The following is a 15,142-nucleotide window of genomic DNA, read 5'->3' as shown; positions in this document are numbered from 1 at the left end:
CATCCCCCCCATTTCTCACCGTCGGGGGTCCCCAGTATCCCCCCCATTTCTGACCATCGGGGGTCCCCAGTATCCCCCCATTTCTCACTGTCGGGGGTCCCCAGTATCCCCCCCATCCCCCCCATTTCTCACCATCGGGGGTCCCCAGTATCCCCCCCATTTCTCACTGTCGGGGGTCCCCAGTATCCCCAGTATCCCCCCCATTTCTCACCGTCGGGGGGTCCCCAGTATCCCCCCCCATTTCTCACCGTCGGGCCCCGGGGAGCCCTCGAGCAGGCCGGGCGTGCCGCTGAGGCGGCTCAGGAAGGCGGCGATGCTCTCGGGGGGCCCGCTGGGGGGGGCGCCCAGGGGTCCCAGCATGGAGCGTGAGCACGCCCTGCAGCACGCCTGGTGAAGAACTCGGGGGGCAGCGGCTCCCCGGGGGCGGGGCCGCCCTCGCCGGGGGCGGGGCCTCCTGCGGGAGGGGGCGGGGCCGCCCTCGGGGGGCGGGGGGGGGGAGGGGGGCGGCGGGGGGGAAAGGGGGAGGGGCGGCGGTGGAGGAGGGGTCGGGGGAGGGGTCGGAGGAGGAGGGCGGGGCTTCGGCGGCGGGGGGGGGCGTGGGCTGGGTTGGGCGGCCTGTGGGGGGAGAGCGATGGGGTCAGGGGGCGTGGCGAGATGAGCCCCGCCCCCTTCGAAGCCCACCCACCCTTGTTTTTTACACCCCTTGCAAGCCCCGCCCTCCCCGCAGGCAGCACCGCCCCCTTCCCACAAGGCACCGCTCCCTCACCCCCCTCCCATGCTCCGCCCCCTCATTAGGCAGCCACAAGCCCCGCCCCTTCTCTCCAAGCCCCTCCCCGCTGCTCTGAGTCCCCGCCCACCCAAAGGCCCCGCCCACCTGCAGCAGCTCGGCCACGCCCTCCAGCAGGGGGGCTGTTCCCAGGCACGGCCACGCCCACCAGCGGCGCTGGCCCCGCCCCCAGCAGCCCCCCCAGCAGCCCCACCAGGGGGCGCTGCTGCGCCTCGGCCCCGCCCCCCGCGCTGGGCGGGGCCGGGGGCGGGGCCGGGGCGGAGCCATCGGGGACCCCCGGGGCCCCCCCGGGTGGGGGGGCGGGGCCGGGCGGGGCCGGGGGCGGGGCTTGGGCGGAGGAGGGGGCGGAGTTGGAGGTGGGGGGGGGCGGGGGGGGCCGAGGAACCGCCCTGGGCTGGGGGAGGGGAGGGGGTGGGGTCAGGGGGGCGTGGCCACCCCCCGAGACCCCCGAAATACAAACCAGGCCCCGCCCCCCCACCCCGCCACAGGACCAGAGACTGCCCATCCCCCCCCCAGCTCCAGTAACCACCAGTACAGCCCAGTCCCCCCCAGTCCCTCCCAGTCCCCTCCCAGTCCCCCCCAGTCCCTCCCAGTCCCCTCCCAGTTCCCCCCCAGTGCCCCCCAGTCCCTCCCAGTCCCCTCCCAGTCCCTCCCAGTCCCCCCCAGTCCCTCCCAGTCCCCCTCCCAGTTCCCCCCCCAGTGCCCCCCAGTCCCTCCCAGTCCCCCCCCAGTTCCCCTCCCAGTGCCCTCCAGTCCCTCCCAGTGCCCCCCAGTCCCTCCCAGTTCCCCCCAGTCCCCCCCCAGTGCCCCCCAGTCCCCTCCCAGTCCCCCCCAGTCCCTCCCCGTGGTCCCAGTGCTCCCAGTCCCCTCCCAGTGCTCCCAGTCCCCTCCCAGTCCCCCCCCAGTCCATCCCAGTCCCCCTCCCAGTCCCCCCCAGTCCCTCCCAGTGCCCCTCCCAGTGCTCCCAGTCCCCTCCCAGTCCCCCCCCCAGTCCATCCCAGTCCCCTCCCAGTGCCCCCCCAGTCCCTCCAGTTCCTCCCAGTGCCCCCCAGTGCCCGGCTCACCCAGCACCAGTGGCTGCATCAGCAGCTGTCCCACCAGCCCGCTGATCACCTGCGCCAGCGACGCCCCCCCAGGGGCCTGGGGGGGGGCACGGGGGGCGTCAGGGGGGGGACCCTGACCACGGGGACCCCCCCCCTTCCCCCCACAGGAACCCCCCAAGCCACGCCCCTCCCCCAGCCCCCCCCCCCCCCTTCCCCCGCCCCCCATCCCCCACTCACGGGGCCGGCGCCGGCCTGGGGGGCTCCGGGGTGGGTGGGGCGCGGGGGCGGCGCCGTGGGCCGGGCGATGACCACGCGGGTGGGGGCCTGGAACCCCCCCCACGGCCTGGCCTGGGGGCACACGGACACGGCGTGGGGGGGGGGATGGGGGGTCGGGGGGGGCGTGAGACCCCCGAGAGGCACCCCCGGAACCCCCCCCAGGGAGCGGGGGAGGGGCACGGCCCGGTGGGGGAGGGGACACCGGGGCGCACTCCGGCCAGGGGGCAGCGCCAACGGGGTCAGCTGGGGTCAGCTGGCTCAGCTGGGGTGGGTCGGGGTCAGTTTGGGTGGGTTGGGGTCAGTGTGGGTGGGTTGGGGTCAGCTGGGGTCAGTTTGGGTGGGTTGGGGTCAGTTGGGGTCAGTTTGGGTGGGTTGGGGTCAGCTGGGGTCAGTTTGGGTGGTTGGGGTCAGCTGGGGTCAGTTTGGGTGGGTTGGGGGTCAGTTTGGGGTTGGGGTCAGCTGGGGTCAGCTGGGGGTCAGTGTGGGTGGGTTGGGGTCAGCTGGGGTCAGCTGGGGTCAGTTTGGGTGGGGTTGGGGTCAGTGTGGGTGGGTTGGGGTCAGCTGGGGTCAGCTGGAGTCAGTGTGGGTGGGTTGGGGTCAGTGTGGGTGGGTTGGGGTCAGCTGGGGTCAGCTGGGGTCAGTGTGGGTGGGTTGGGGTCAGTGTGGGTGGGTTGGGGTCAGCTGGGGTCAGCTGGGGTCAGTTTGGGTGGGTTGGGGTCAGCTGGGGTCAGCTGGGGTCAGTTTGGGTGGGTTGGGGTCAGTTTGGGTTGGGGTCAGTTTGGGTTGGGGTCAGCTGGGGTCAGCAATGGTCAGTAAAGGGCCAGTGGTCAGCAGTGGTCAGCAGTCAGCACTGGTCATTGGTCACTGGTCATTGGTCACTGGTCATTGGTCACTGGTCAGTGGTCACTGGTCACTGGTCAGTAGTCACTGGTCATTGGTCATTGGTCAGTGGTCACTGGTCATTGGTCACTGGTCAGTGGTCACAGGTCACTGGTCATTGGTCAGTGGTCAGTAGTCCACTGGTCACAGGTCACTGGTCAGTGGTCATTGGTCACTGGTCAGCAGTCAGTGGTCAGCGGTCAGCAGTCACTGGTCAGTGGTCACTGGTCACTGGTCATTGGTCAGTGGTCACTGGTCATTGGTCACTGGTCATTGGTCACTGGTCACTGGTCAGCAGTCACAGGTCACTGGTCACTGGTCACTGGTCAGCGGTCACAGGTCACTGGTCAGCGGCCAGCCGTACCTGTGGCCGCGGAGGCCGCGGCCGCCATGGCCTGCTGCGTGATCTGGTGCGCCACGGCCTGCAGGAACTCGGGGGGCAGCGGGGGCAGCTGCACCCCCACCCCCCCCTAGGGCACGGCAGGGGTCAGGCCACGCCCACTGACCCACGGCCACGCCCACTGACCCACGGCCACGCCCACTGACCCACGGACACGCCCACTACCCCACGGACACACCCACTGCCCCACAACCACACCCACTGTCCCATGGTCACGCCCACTGACCCACGGACACGCCCATTGACCCACGGACACGCCCATTGACCCACGGACACGCCCATTGACCCACGGCCACGCCCACTGACACACGGACACGCCCACTGACCCACGGACACACCCACTTCATGGCCACACCCACGGACCCATGGGACACACCCACTGACCCACGGACACACCCACAGACCCATGGCCACGCCCACTGCTCCCATGGCCACACCCACCACAACCCCAAGCCCCCCCCCCAAATCTCTCCCAGTGCCCCCCAACTCGATCCAGAGCCCCCCCAACCCCCCCCAATATCCCCCAAAACTCCCCAAAAAAAACCCCCAGACTCCCCAAAGACCCCCAGACTCCCCCCAAAACCCCCCAGACCCCCCACAAACCTCCCAGATCCCCCCCAACCTCCCCTAAAATCCCCCCAGACTCCCCCAAAGTCCCCCCAAACCCCATCAAAGCCCCCCCAGACTCTCCCCAAACCCCCCAAACCCCCCATAACCCCCCAAAATCCCCCAAAGCCCCCCCAGACTCCCCAGAATTCGCCCCCAGACCCCCACAAACCTCCCAGATCCCCCCCAAACTCCCCTAAAATCCCCCCAGACTCCTCCCCAAACCCCCCCAGACTCCCCAAAACCCCCCCCAAAATCCCCCAAGTCCCTCCCAGACCCCCCCAAACCCCCCCCAGACCCCCCCCAAACTCCCCTAAAATCCCCCCAGACTCTCCCCAAACCCCCCCAAAATCCCCCATAACCCCCCCAAAATCCCCCAAAGCCCCCCCAGACTCCCCAGAATTTGCCCCCAGACCCCCACAAACCTCCCAGATCCCCCCCAAACTCCCCTAAAATCCCCCCAGACTCCCCCCAAACCCCCCATAACCCCCCCAGACTCCCCAAAGCCCCCCCAGCCTCCCCAGAAATCACCCCCAGACCCCACAAACCTCCCAGACCCCCCCAAAATCCCCTAAAATCCCCCCAGACTCCCCCCAAACCCCCCCCAGACTCCCCAAAAACCCCCCCAAAACCCCCCCAAAATCCCCCAAAGCCCCCCCAGACTCCCCAAACCCCCCCCAAATCCCCCCCAGATCGCCCCCAGCCCCACTCACCGATGCCCAGCCCGGGGCCGGGGGGCCCGGCCGAGCCCCCCCCGGGGGGAGATCCCGAATCTGGGGGGGCACAGGGTGGGGAGGGGTCACGGGGGGATTTGGGGGGGCAGGGGAGGGGTTTGGGGAGAGCGGGGGGGGGGGGGCTGGGAGTGGCCAGAGAGGGATTTTGGGGGGGTCCCGGGGGGAAGGGGGGGTGTCCAGTGGGGTCCCAGGGCAGTTTTGGGGTCCCAGGGGGTATGGGGGGCCATTGTGGGGGTCCCAGGGGAGTCCCCGGGTAGTTTTTGGGGTCCCAGGGCAGTACTGGGGGGCCGTTTTCGGGGGTCCCGGGGCCGTTTTGGGGGCCATTTTTGGGGCAGTTTTCAGGGGTCCCCGGGGCAGTTTTGGGGGCAGTTTTGGGGGCAGTTTTCGGGGGGTCCCGGGGCCGTTTTGGGGCAGTTTTTGGGGCAGTTTTTCCGGGGTCCCGGGGCCGTTTTGCGGGCAGTTTTCGGGGGTCCCGGGGCCATTTTTGGGGGCAGTTTTCGGGGGTCCCGGGGCCGTTTTTGGGGCAGTTTTCGGGGGTCCCGGGGCAGTTTTTGGGGCAGTTTTCGGGGGTCCCGGGGCAGTTTTTGGGGGCAGTTTTCGGGGGTCCCGGGGCAGTTTTTGGGGGCAGTTTTCGGGGGGTCCCAGCTCACCCTGGATGTTCATGTGCATCATCACCACGGGCTCCACGCTCTGGTGCGAGATCCGGATCACGCGGGGGGGGCCCCGGGGTGGGGGGGGGAGGGGCCCGGGGGGGGCGGCGCCGCCTCGGGGGGGTCCCCGGGGGGGGGTGGGGGGCGCGGGGGGGGGCGGGGCCGGGGGGCAGCTCGGCCGGGCCGGGGGGCGCGGGGGGCGCGGGGGGCGCGGGGCCCCCGTTCCCGGCCATCGTCACCGTGGTGCCCACGTTGATCTGGGGGGGGGCCGGGGGGTGGGGGGGGGCACAGGGGTCAGGGGGGGCCGGGACCACCCGGAGCCCCTCCCCCACCACAGGACCCAACCACCCCCCCCCTTCCCCCCACTTTGGGGTCCCCACCCACATTTTGGGGTCCCCCCTCCCCTGTTTGGGGTCCTCCCATCCCCCACTTCGCAAATCCAGGCCCATTTACGAGACCCCCCCCCCTCCCCAAAGCCCCCCAACCCCCCCCCCCTCACTTCAGGACCTCCCACCCCCAATTTGGGGTCCTTCCCCCCCCATTTCAGGCTCCCCTCCCCCATTTTTGGGTCCCTTCCCCCCCATCTCGGGGTCCCACCCACATTTCGGGGTCCCCCCCCCCCAATTTCAGTGTTCCCACCCCCATTTTGGGGTCCCCACCCCCATTTCAGTGTCCCCACCCCCATTTTGGGGTCCCCCTCCCCATTTCAGTGTCCCCACCCCCATTTTGGGGTTGCCCCCCCCAATTTCAGTGTCCCCACCCCCATTTTGGGGTCCCCCCTCCCCATTTCAGTGTCCTCACCCCCATTTTGGGGTTCCCCCCCCACCATTTCAGTGTCCCCACCCCCATTTTGGGGTCCCCCTCCCCATTTCAGTGTCCCCACCCCCCATTTTGGGGTCCCCCTCCCCATTTCAGTGTCCCCACCCCCATTTTGGGGTGCCCACCCCCATTTCACTGCCCCCACCCCCATTTTGGGGTCCCCCCCTCCCCATTTCAGTGTCCCCACCCCCATTTTGGGGTCCCCCCCCCACCATTTCAGTGTCCCCACCCCCATTTTGGGGTCCCCCTCCCCATTTCAGTGTCCCCACCCCCATTTTGAGGTGCCCACCCCCATTTCGCTGCCCCCACCTCCCCATTTTGGGGTCCCCCAGCCCAATTTGGGGTCCCCCCCCCACCTGGATGGGGATGGTCGCCTGCTGCACCAGCATGGGGGGTCCGTAGTGGGGAGGGGCCGGGCCAGGTGCAGGGGGCGGGGCGGGGGTCCCCCCAAATTGCAGCGCAGCTCGGCCAGGGCCACCAGGGCGTTGCCCAGCAGCCGCTGGCCCTCCCCCACCAGGTTCAGCAGCCGCTGCGCCTCCTCCCGGGCCTCGGCCTGGGGGGGCAGGGGGGGGTCAGGGACCCCTCGGGGACCCCCACAACCCCGAGGGACCCCCAAAACCCTCAGAGGACTCACAAAACACTGAGAGCCCCCCCAAAAACCCTCAGAGGACCCACAAAACCCTCAGAGGACCCACAAAACCCTGACAGCCCCCCCCCAACCCTCAGAGGACCCCCAAAACCCTCAGAGGACCCACAAAACACTGAGAGGACCCCCCAGAACCCTGAGACCCCCCCAAACACTCACAGCCCCCCCAAAACCCTGACAGCCCCCCAAAACACTGAGAGCCCCCCCCAAAACCCTGAGAGACCCCCAAAAGCCTCAGAGGACCCACAAAACACTGACAGCCCCCCCAAAATCCTCAGAGGACCCCCAAAACACTGAGAGCCCCCCCCAAACCCTCAGAGGACCCACAAAACCCTGACAGCCCCCCAAATCCCTCAGAGCCCCCCCAAAACCCCTCCCAGCCCCCCCAAACCCCTCAGAGCCCCCCCAAACCCTCTCAGAGCCCCCCCAAATCCCTCAGAGCCCCCCCAAACCCTCTCAGAACCCCCCAAAACCCCTCCCAGCCCCCCCAAACCCTCTCAGAGCCCCCCCAAATCCCTCAGAGCCCCCCAAATCCCTCAGAGACCCCCAAATCCCTCAGAGCCCCCCCAAACCCCCTCAGAGCCCCCCCAAATCCCTCAGAGCCCCCCAAATCCCTCAGAGCCCCCCAAATCCCCTCAGAGCCCCCCCAAATCCCTCAGAGCCCCCCCAAACCCTCTCAGAGCCCCCCAAAACCCCTCCCAGCCCCCCCAAAACCCCTCAGAGCCCCCCAAACCCCCGCCCCCGTCGCGGCGCCGCCCAGGATATCGCGACCGCGCCGCCGCCGTGACCCCGACCTTCCCTCCCAGGACCCCCAAAATCGCCCCAAACGTTACCCCAAACCCCGCGGGACCCCCCCAAACCCCGCGGGACCCCCCCAAACCCGCCCCACGCCCCCCACCCCGGGACCCCCGCCCACGTCGTGGCTGTAGTCGGCTGTCGCGGCGCCGGCCAGGATGTCGCGATAGCGCTGCCGGAACGGCTCCAGCCGCGCCTCCAGGCGCCGCAGCTCCCCCAGCACCTCCCCCAGCTCGCCGGGGGTCGGGGGGCTTGGGGGGCAGGGGGAGGGGTCAGCTCGGGACCCCCCAAACCCCTGAGCTCCCCCCAAACCCATCCAGGACCCCCAAAATCCCCCAGGACCCCCAAACCCCCCAGGACCCCCAAAATCCCCCAGGACCCCCAAACTGCCCCCCAAAACCGCTGAGCCCCACCCCAAACCCCCCCTGGACCCCCAAACTCCCCCAGGACCCCCAAACTGCCCCCCAAACCCCTGAGCTCCCCCAAAACCCCCCAGGACCCCCAAAATCCCCCCAGGACCCCCAAACTCCCCCCCTAGACCCCTGAGCTCCCCCCAACCCCCCCCCAGGACCCCCAAAATCCCCCAGAACCCCCAAAATCCCCCAGGACCCCCAAACTGCCCCCCAAAACCCCTGAGCTCCCCCCAAATCCCCCTGGGAACCCCAAACCGCCCAGGACCCCCAAACTGCCCCCCAAAACCGCTGAGCTCCCCCAAAACCCCCCAGGACCCCCAAAATCCCCCAGAACCCCCAAAATCCCCCCAGGACCCCCAAACTGCCCCCCAAAACCGCTGAGCCCCACCCCAAACCCCCCTGGACCCCCAAACCACCCTGGGACCCCCAAACTCCCCCCCAAGACCCCTGAGCTCCCCCAAAACCCCCCAGGACCCCCAAAATCCCCCCAGGACCCCCAAACTCCCCCCCCACGACCCCGAGCCCCACCCCAACCCCCCCGGGACCCCCCAAACTCCCCCCCAAGACCCCTGAGCTGCCCCCCAAAGCCCCCCGGGACCCCCAAAACCCTGAGCTCCCCCTGGGACCCCCAAGACCCTCCCCAAATCCCCAAGCTCCCACCCAAACCCCCCAAGAACCCCCCTAAACCCCCCCTGGACCCCCAAACTCCCCCCCCGGGACCCCTGAGCCCCACCTCAAACCCCCAAATCCCCCTGGGACCCCCTGAGCCCCACCCCAAACCCCCCCGGGACCACAAAATCCCCCCCGGGACCCCCTGAGCCCCACCCCAAACTCCCCCAGGACCCCCAAAATCCCCCCGGGACCCCCTGAGCCCCACCCCAAACTCCCCCAGGACCCCCAACCCCCCCCCAAAACCCCCCCCCAAACCACCCCCAGGACCCCTCCCCCAAATCCCCTGGGACCCCCAGCCCCTTCCCCCCACAAGGTGCTCACCTGGCGGCCTCAGGGCCGGGCCCGGGGGTCTCGGGGGGCTCGGGGGTCTCGGGGGGCTCCGCGGGCGCCGCCGCCGCCTCCATCTGCTCCTCGGGGGGGGGCCCCGGGGGGCTCCGGGGGGGTCCCCTCGGCCTGCCCGGGGGAGCGAGACCCCCCATTGCCCTGGGGGGGGGAGGGGAGGGGAAAAAAGGGGGGGTTGGGGGCGGCCGGAGGGGAGGGGGGAGCAGCTGGAGGAGAATTTGGGGGGGGCTGGGGGGGAATTGGGTGAATTTGGGGGGGATTTTGGGGTCTCTCAGCTCCAGCTGGGCCAGCATCCCCTGGATGGGGTTTGGGGGTGGGTTTTGGGTGAATTTGGGGGGATTTTGGGGTCTCTCAGCTCCAGCTGTGCCAGCACCCCCCCCTGGATGGGGTTTGGGGGTGGGTTTTGGGTGAATTTGGGGGGGATTTTGGGGTCTCTCACCTCCAGCTGTGCCAGCACCCCCTGGATGGGGTTTGGGGGTGGGTTTTGGGTGAATTTGGGGGGATTTTGGGGTCTCTCGCCTCCAGCTGTGCCAGCACCCCCCCTGGATGGGGTTTGGGGGTGGGTTTTGGGTGAATTTGGGGGGGATTTTGGGGTCTCTCACCTCCAGCTGTGCCAGCACCCCCTGGATGGGGTTTGGGGGTGGGTTTTGGGTGAATTTGGGGGGATTTTGGGGTCTCTCACCTCCAGCTGGGCCAGCACCCCCTGGATGGGGTTTGGGGGTGGGTTTTGGGTGAATTTGGGGGGGGGATTTGGGGGTCTCTCAGCTCCAGCTGTGCCAGCACCCCCTGGATGGGGTTTGGGGGTGGGTTTTGGGGGTGGGTTTTGGGTGAATTTGGGGGGATTTTGGGGTCTCTCACCTCCAGCTGTGCCAGCACCCCCTGGATGGGGTTTGGGGGTGGGTTTTGGGTGAATTTGGGGGGGATTTTGGGGTCTCTCAGCTCCAGCTGTGCCAGCACCCCCTGGATGGGGTTTGGGGGTGGGTTTTGGGTGAATTTGGGGGGGATTTTGGGGTCTCTCAGCTCCAGCTGTGCCAGCACCCCCCTGGATGGGGTTTGGGGGTGGGTTTTGGGTGAATTTGGGGGGGATTTTGGGGGTCTCTCAGCTCCAGCTGGGCCAGCACCCCCTGGATGGGGTTTGGGGGTGGGTTTTGGGTCTCTCAGCTCCAGCTGTGCCAGCACCCCCTGGATGGGGTTTGGGGGTGGGTTTTGGGTGAATTTGGGGGGATTTTGGGGTCTCTCACCTCCAGCTGTGCCAGCACCCCCTGGATGGGGTTTGGGGGTGGGTTTTGGGTGAATTTGGGGGGGGGATTTGGGGGTCTCTCAGCTCCAGCTGTGCCAGCAACCCCTGGATGGGGTTTGGGGGTGGGTTTTGGGTGAATTTGGGGGGATTTTGGGGTCTCTCACCTCCAGCTGTGCCAGCACCCCCTGGATGTCCCTCAGCATGTGCTGGGCCACCAGCAGCCGCATGCGGGGCTCACTCTGTTTTGGGAAGGGTGGGGGGACGGACACCGGGGTGGGGGGGGGGTCACTCCAGGCGCCCCCAAAACCCCCTGGGACCCCCAGAGCTTGTGGGGAGGTGGGAGGGGGCACAGCCTGGACCCCTCCCCAAACCCACCTGGCCGTGGCCCTGGTCCATGTTGATGTGGACGTCGACCGAGGAGCCGTCGATCTGGATTGTGGGGAGGGGGCGGCGAATTATTGACCCCCTGAGACCCCCCCCCAAAACCCTCAGAGCCCCCCAAGAACCACCGAACCCCCGCCCCCACCCCCAAAATCACCACCCACCCCCAAATTACTGCCCCCCCCCCCCACCACCCCAAAATCGCTGACGCTCGACAGCCCCCCCCCCCCTCTCCCCGCACCCCAAAAGCCGTGACCCCCCCGGTGGCGCCCCCCCCTCACCGGCAGGTTGAAGGTCCCCACCATCACGTAGCTGTTGGCGTTCCTGTCGGGGCCCCCCCGCGGGCCCCCCCCGTTCTGGGGGGGTGGGGGGGACGTGCCCAGCCCCGAGGGCCCCCCCCGAGCTCGGGGACTGCGCCTGGGGCGGGGCGCGCTCCACCAGGTGGATCACCTTGCCCCCCACATCTGGGGGGTAAGGGGAGAGGAGGGGGGGGTCAGCCCCCCCCCCGCCCCCCCTCCCCAAAACAACCCCACCATTCCCCCAGGCCCCGTTCCCCCTCCCCAGCCCCCCAAAACGCCCCCTGAGGGTGCGCTCAGCTCCCCAAAACCCCCCATGGCCCCCGTCCCCTCCAGTCCCTGACCCCCCCCCCCCGAACCCGGAACCGGCCCCCCCAGGGTCGCCCCCGGCCCCCCCAGGGTCGCCCCCAGCCCCTCAACACTGCCCCACTCCCCCTCCCATGCCCCCCCCCCACCCCCGATCCCCGTTCCCGTTCCCCGTTTCTCGTTCCCCGGCTCCCGGATCCTCCCGTCCCCATTCCCGGTTCCCCATCCCCATTCCCATTCCCCATTCCCGTTCCCCATTCCCATTCCCCATTGCCATTCCTGTTCCCAATTCCCTGTTCCCCATTCCCGTTCCTGGTTCCCCGTTCCTGTTCCCCATTCCCATTCCGGTTCCCCATTCCCGTTCCTGGTTCCCCATTCCCATCCCCATTCCCGGTTCCCCATTCCCATTCCCCATTCCCATTCCTGTTCCCAATTCCCTGTTCCCCATTCCCGTTCCTGGTTCCCCGTTCCTGTTCCCCATTCCTGTTCCCCATTCTCCATTCCCATTCCTGTTCTCCATTTCCATTCCTGTTCCCGTTCCCATTCTGGGTTCCCCATTCCCGTTCCCATTCCCCATTCCCATTCCCCATTGCCGTTCCCATTCCCACTTTCCCATTCCGGTTCCCCATTGCCGTTCCTGTTCCCCATTCCCGTCCCCATTCCCATTCTCCGTTCCCGTCCCCATTCCTGGTTCCCCGTTCCTGTTCTCATTCCCATTCCCGTTCCCATTCCCGCTTTCCCATTCCCGTTCCCGTTCCCCTTCCCCATTCCCGTCCCCCATTTCCGATTCCCCATTCTCATTCCCCATTCCTGTTCCCATTCCCCATTCCCCGTTCCCGCTTCCCCGTTCCCGTTACCATTCCCGGTTCCCTCACTGTATTCGCGGAGCCGCCGCTCGTCCTGCAGCACGCGGCCCTGGTAGATCCCGTTCCCCGTTCCCCTTCCCCGTTCCCATTCCCGTTCCCCGTTCCCATTCCCGGTTCCCCATTCCCGGTTCCCTCACTGTATTCGCGGAGCCGCCGCTCGTCCTGCAGCACGCAGCCCTGGTAGATCCCGTTCCCCGTTCCCATTCCCGTTCCCATTCCCGTTCCCATTCCCGTTCCCGGTTCCCCATTCCCGGTTCCCGGTTCCCTCACTGTATTCGCGGAGCCGCCGCTCGTCCTGCAGCACGCGGCCCTGGTAGATCAGCCGCTGCTTCTCGGCCGCGATGCTCACGGCGCCCGCGATGCGCTGCTTGAACTCCCGCACCGAGATCTGCGGGCACCGGAGGGGTCACACCGGCACCGGGGAGCACCGGGGGCCGCACCGGCACCGGGGGCAGGGGTAACACCGGCACCGGGGAGCACCGGGGGGAGTCACACCGGCACCGGGGGTCACACCGAGGGATGAAACCGGGGGGGTCACCCAGAACCGGGGAGCACCGGGGGCCGCACCGGCACCGGGGGCAGGGGTAACACCGGCACCGGGGAGCACCGGGGGCCGCACCGGCAGCACCGGGGGGTGGTGACAGCGGCCCGCGGAGGTGACACCGGGATCTCCCCCGCGCCCCTCACCTCCGGCTCCACCTCGAAGCTCCGCGTCTGCGAGTCCAGCGTCTTCACCAGCACCTGCAGCACCTCGGGCCGCTCCTCCGCCATGGCGGGGCCGGGGGTGGCCGCGGCGACCAGGACGGGCTGCCCTGAGGGGGAACGGAGGCCGTTACAGCGGGGCCCGCTCCCCGCCGAGCCCCCCGGGACCCCTCAGCGCCCCCCCCGGGACCCCTCAGCGCCCCCCGTTCCCCCGCGCCCCCACCTCGGTGTCGGCGGCTCCGACGCGGCCGCGGCGGCTCCGGCCCAGCAGCGCCTGCTCCGCTCTGCGCCTGCGCGCGCGAGGCCCCGCCGGGGCTGCCCCCCGCGATCGCCTGCAGCGCCGCCGCCGCCGCCGCCGCCCGGGGCGGATCCTCCGGGCCCCTCTCCCCGCGGCTCTCCCGCCGCTACCGGAGCCGTTAAAAGCCGCGGAAACGCCGCACCGGCATCAGGCGCCCGCCAAAGGCAGCCCCGCGTGTTGGGGAAGGGGGGGGAAAAAAAAAAAAATAAAGCCCTCAGCGTGAGGCGCACGCGCGCAGCGCTCCGCGCCGCCATTTTGTTTGAGGGCGCCGCCATCTTTGGTGAGGCCGGGGCCTCCCCGCTCGCCCCGCCCTCCCGGAACGGACCCCGCCCGCGGGGGGGGGACCCAAAATCGCCTTTATTTACCCCAAAGCCGCGGGGGGAGGCGGGGCCTGCGGCGGGGAGCGGAGCCCGGGGGAGGTGTCAATCACAGCGGTGGGCGGGGCTTCGGGCAGCGTGCGTGCGGCAGCGGGGTGGGGGCTCAGCCCCGGGGGGAGAGGAGGGGGCTCTCGGTGCTCCAGGAGCGTTCCTGGTAGCCAGCCCAGGGGGGCTCCCGGTGGCCCGTTCGTGTTCCTGGTGGCCCACGGTGGAAGCCCCCGGCCGCTCCTGGTGGCCATCACGAGGAGGGGGTGGGTCCTGCTGATGTTCCGTGGGCCCCCCCCCCCCCCCATCCCCTGGACCCCTCAGTGCTCCCGGGGGTCGTCACCCCCAGACCGGGCTGGGGCTCCTCTGCGTGGGGAGGGGTCCGTGTACCGACCCCCTCCCTCTTTGCTTTGCCCTCGGGGTCGGTCCCGGTGACCCGGACTCCCCTCCCCGCCATTCGCCCAAGATGGCGCCGGTCACGTGACCCCCTCCCGACCACGCCCCCCCACAGAAACAACGGCGCCGTCTCAGCCCCAAAACCGATTTTATTTCACCCAAATCCGCGCCCCTTCCCACCCACTCCGTGCCGAGGCCTCGTCTGGGGCTGTGGAAGACAAAAAAAAAAAACAAAAAAACAAAAAAAAACGGAGTCAGAGCGGGCGGAAGCGACGCGAGCCGTCCCGGTGCTCCGGGAATGGAGCGGGGTGACCCCGGGGAGGGTCCCGGTGCTCCGGGAATGGAGCGGGGTGACCCGGGGAGGGTCCCGGTGCTCCGGGAATGGAGCGGGGTGACCCCGGGGAGGGTCCCGGTGCTCCGGGAATGGAGCGGGGTGACCCGGGGAGGGTCCCGGTGCTCCGGGAATGGAGCGGGGTGACCCCGGGGAGGGTCCCGGTGCTCCGGGAATGGAGCGGGGTGACCCCGGGGAGGGTCCCGGTGCTCCGGGAATGGAGCGGGGTGACCCCGGGGAGGGTCCCGGTGCTCCGGGAATGGAGCGGGGTGACCCCGGGGAGGGTCCCGGTGCCCCGGGAATGGAGCGGGGTGACCCCGGGGAGGGTCCCGGTGCCCCGGGAATGGAGCGGGGTGACCCCGGGGAGGGTCCGGCGGCGGCGGCTCAGGGCGCTGCGAGTGTGTCCTCACGGCGGATCGGAGGTTTGGAAGCGGTTCCTCATCGCCGCCGCCGCCGCTCGGGGGGGATTCACGGGGGTCTTACCGGGGGATCTCATCGCGCTCCCGCCGGTCACCGCCACCTGCGACAAGGCGGGGGAGGAGGAAGGGAGGGGGTGAGCGAGACCCAGGCGGATCGGGAGGGCCCCAAGGGGGTCCCGGGTGGGTCTGGGGGCATCGCTCAGGCCTGTGGTGTCCTCAGGGGGGTCGGAGACTCTAGTCTTAGGCATCATCACCGCGACAGCCTCCCCCAAAGCGACCGGGAACCCCAAACCCACCAGCCTCCACCTCGGCGTTCCAGGGCCCCGTTTCCCCGCAGACACATCCAGGATCCCCCCACCGCCCACCCCAGGCAGCACCGCTTCCAAAAGCGCCCCAATTCCCCAGAGACCCCCGACCCGCCCGCCTTAGTGCCCCCGATCTTTCCTCAGAAATCTCCATCCTTCCTCACGACCCCCAATTTCC

General features: G+C 69.4%; 1 protein-coding gene across 1 annotated transcript; it reads right to left on the bottom strand.

Moving 5' to 3' along the window:
- Nucleotides 1-207: 207 nt before the first annotated feature.
- On the bottom strand, nt 208-13,140 carry BAG6 (BAG cochaperone 6). Its single transcript, XM_068178409.1, is given in 20 exon segments — nt 208-363; nt 365-615; nt 875-1,152; nt 1,154-1,181; nt 2,068-2,178; nt 3,350-3,455; nt 3,512-3,566; nt 5,490-5,632; nt 6,551-6,600; nt 6,603-6,747; nt 7,757-7,886; nt 9,042-9,203; nt 9,502-9,737; nt 10,467-10,541; nt 10,678-10,731; nt 10,965-11,084; nt 11,086-11,147; nt 12,422-12,539; nt 12,839-12,963; nt 13,077-13,140. Coding segments are annotated over 19 exon segments (2,364 nt in total). The 5' UTR covers nt 12,923-12,963; nt 13,077-13,140.
- Between the last annotated feature and the right edge of the window lie 2,002 nt (nt 13,141-15,142).

The sequence above is a fragment of the Anomalospiza imberbis genome, unplaced genomic scaffold (assembly GCF_031753505.1).
Source record: "Anomalospiza imberbis isolate Cuckoo-Finch-1a 21T00152 unplaced genomic scaffold, ASM3175350v1 scaffold_43, whole genome shotgun sequence".
Lineage (NCBI taxonomy): Eukaryota > Metazoa > Chordata > Aves > Passeriformes > Viduidae > Anomalospiza > Anomalospiza imberbis.
This window is presented reverse-complemented; position numbering and strand designations above follow the sequence as displayed.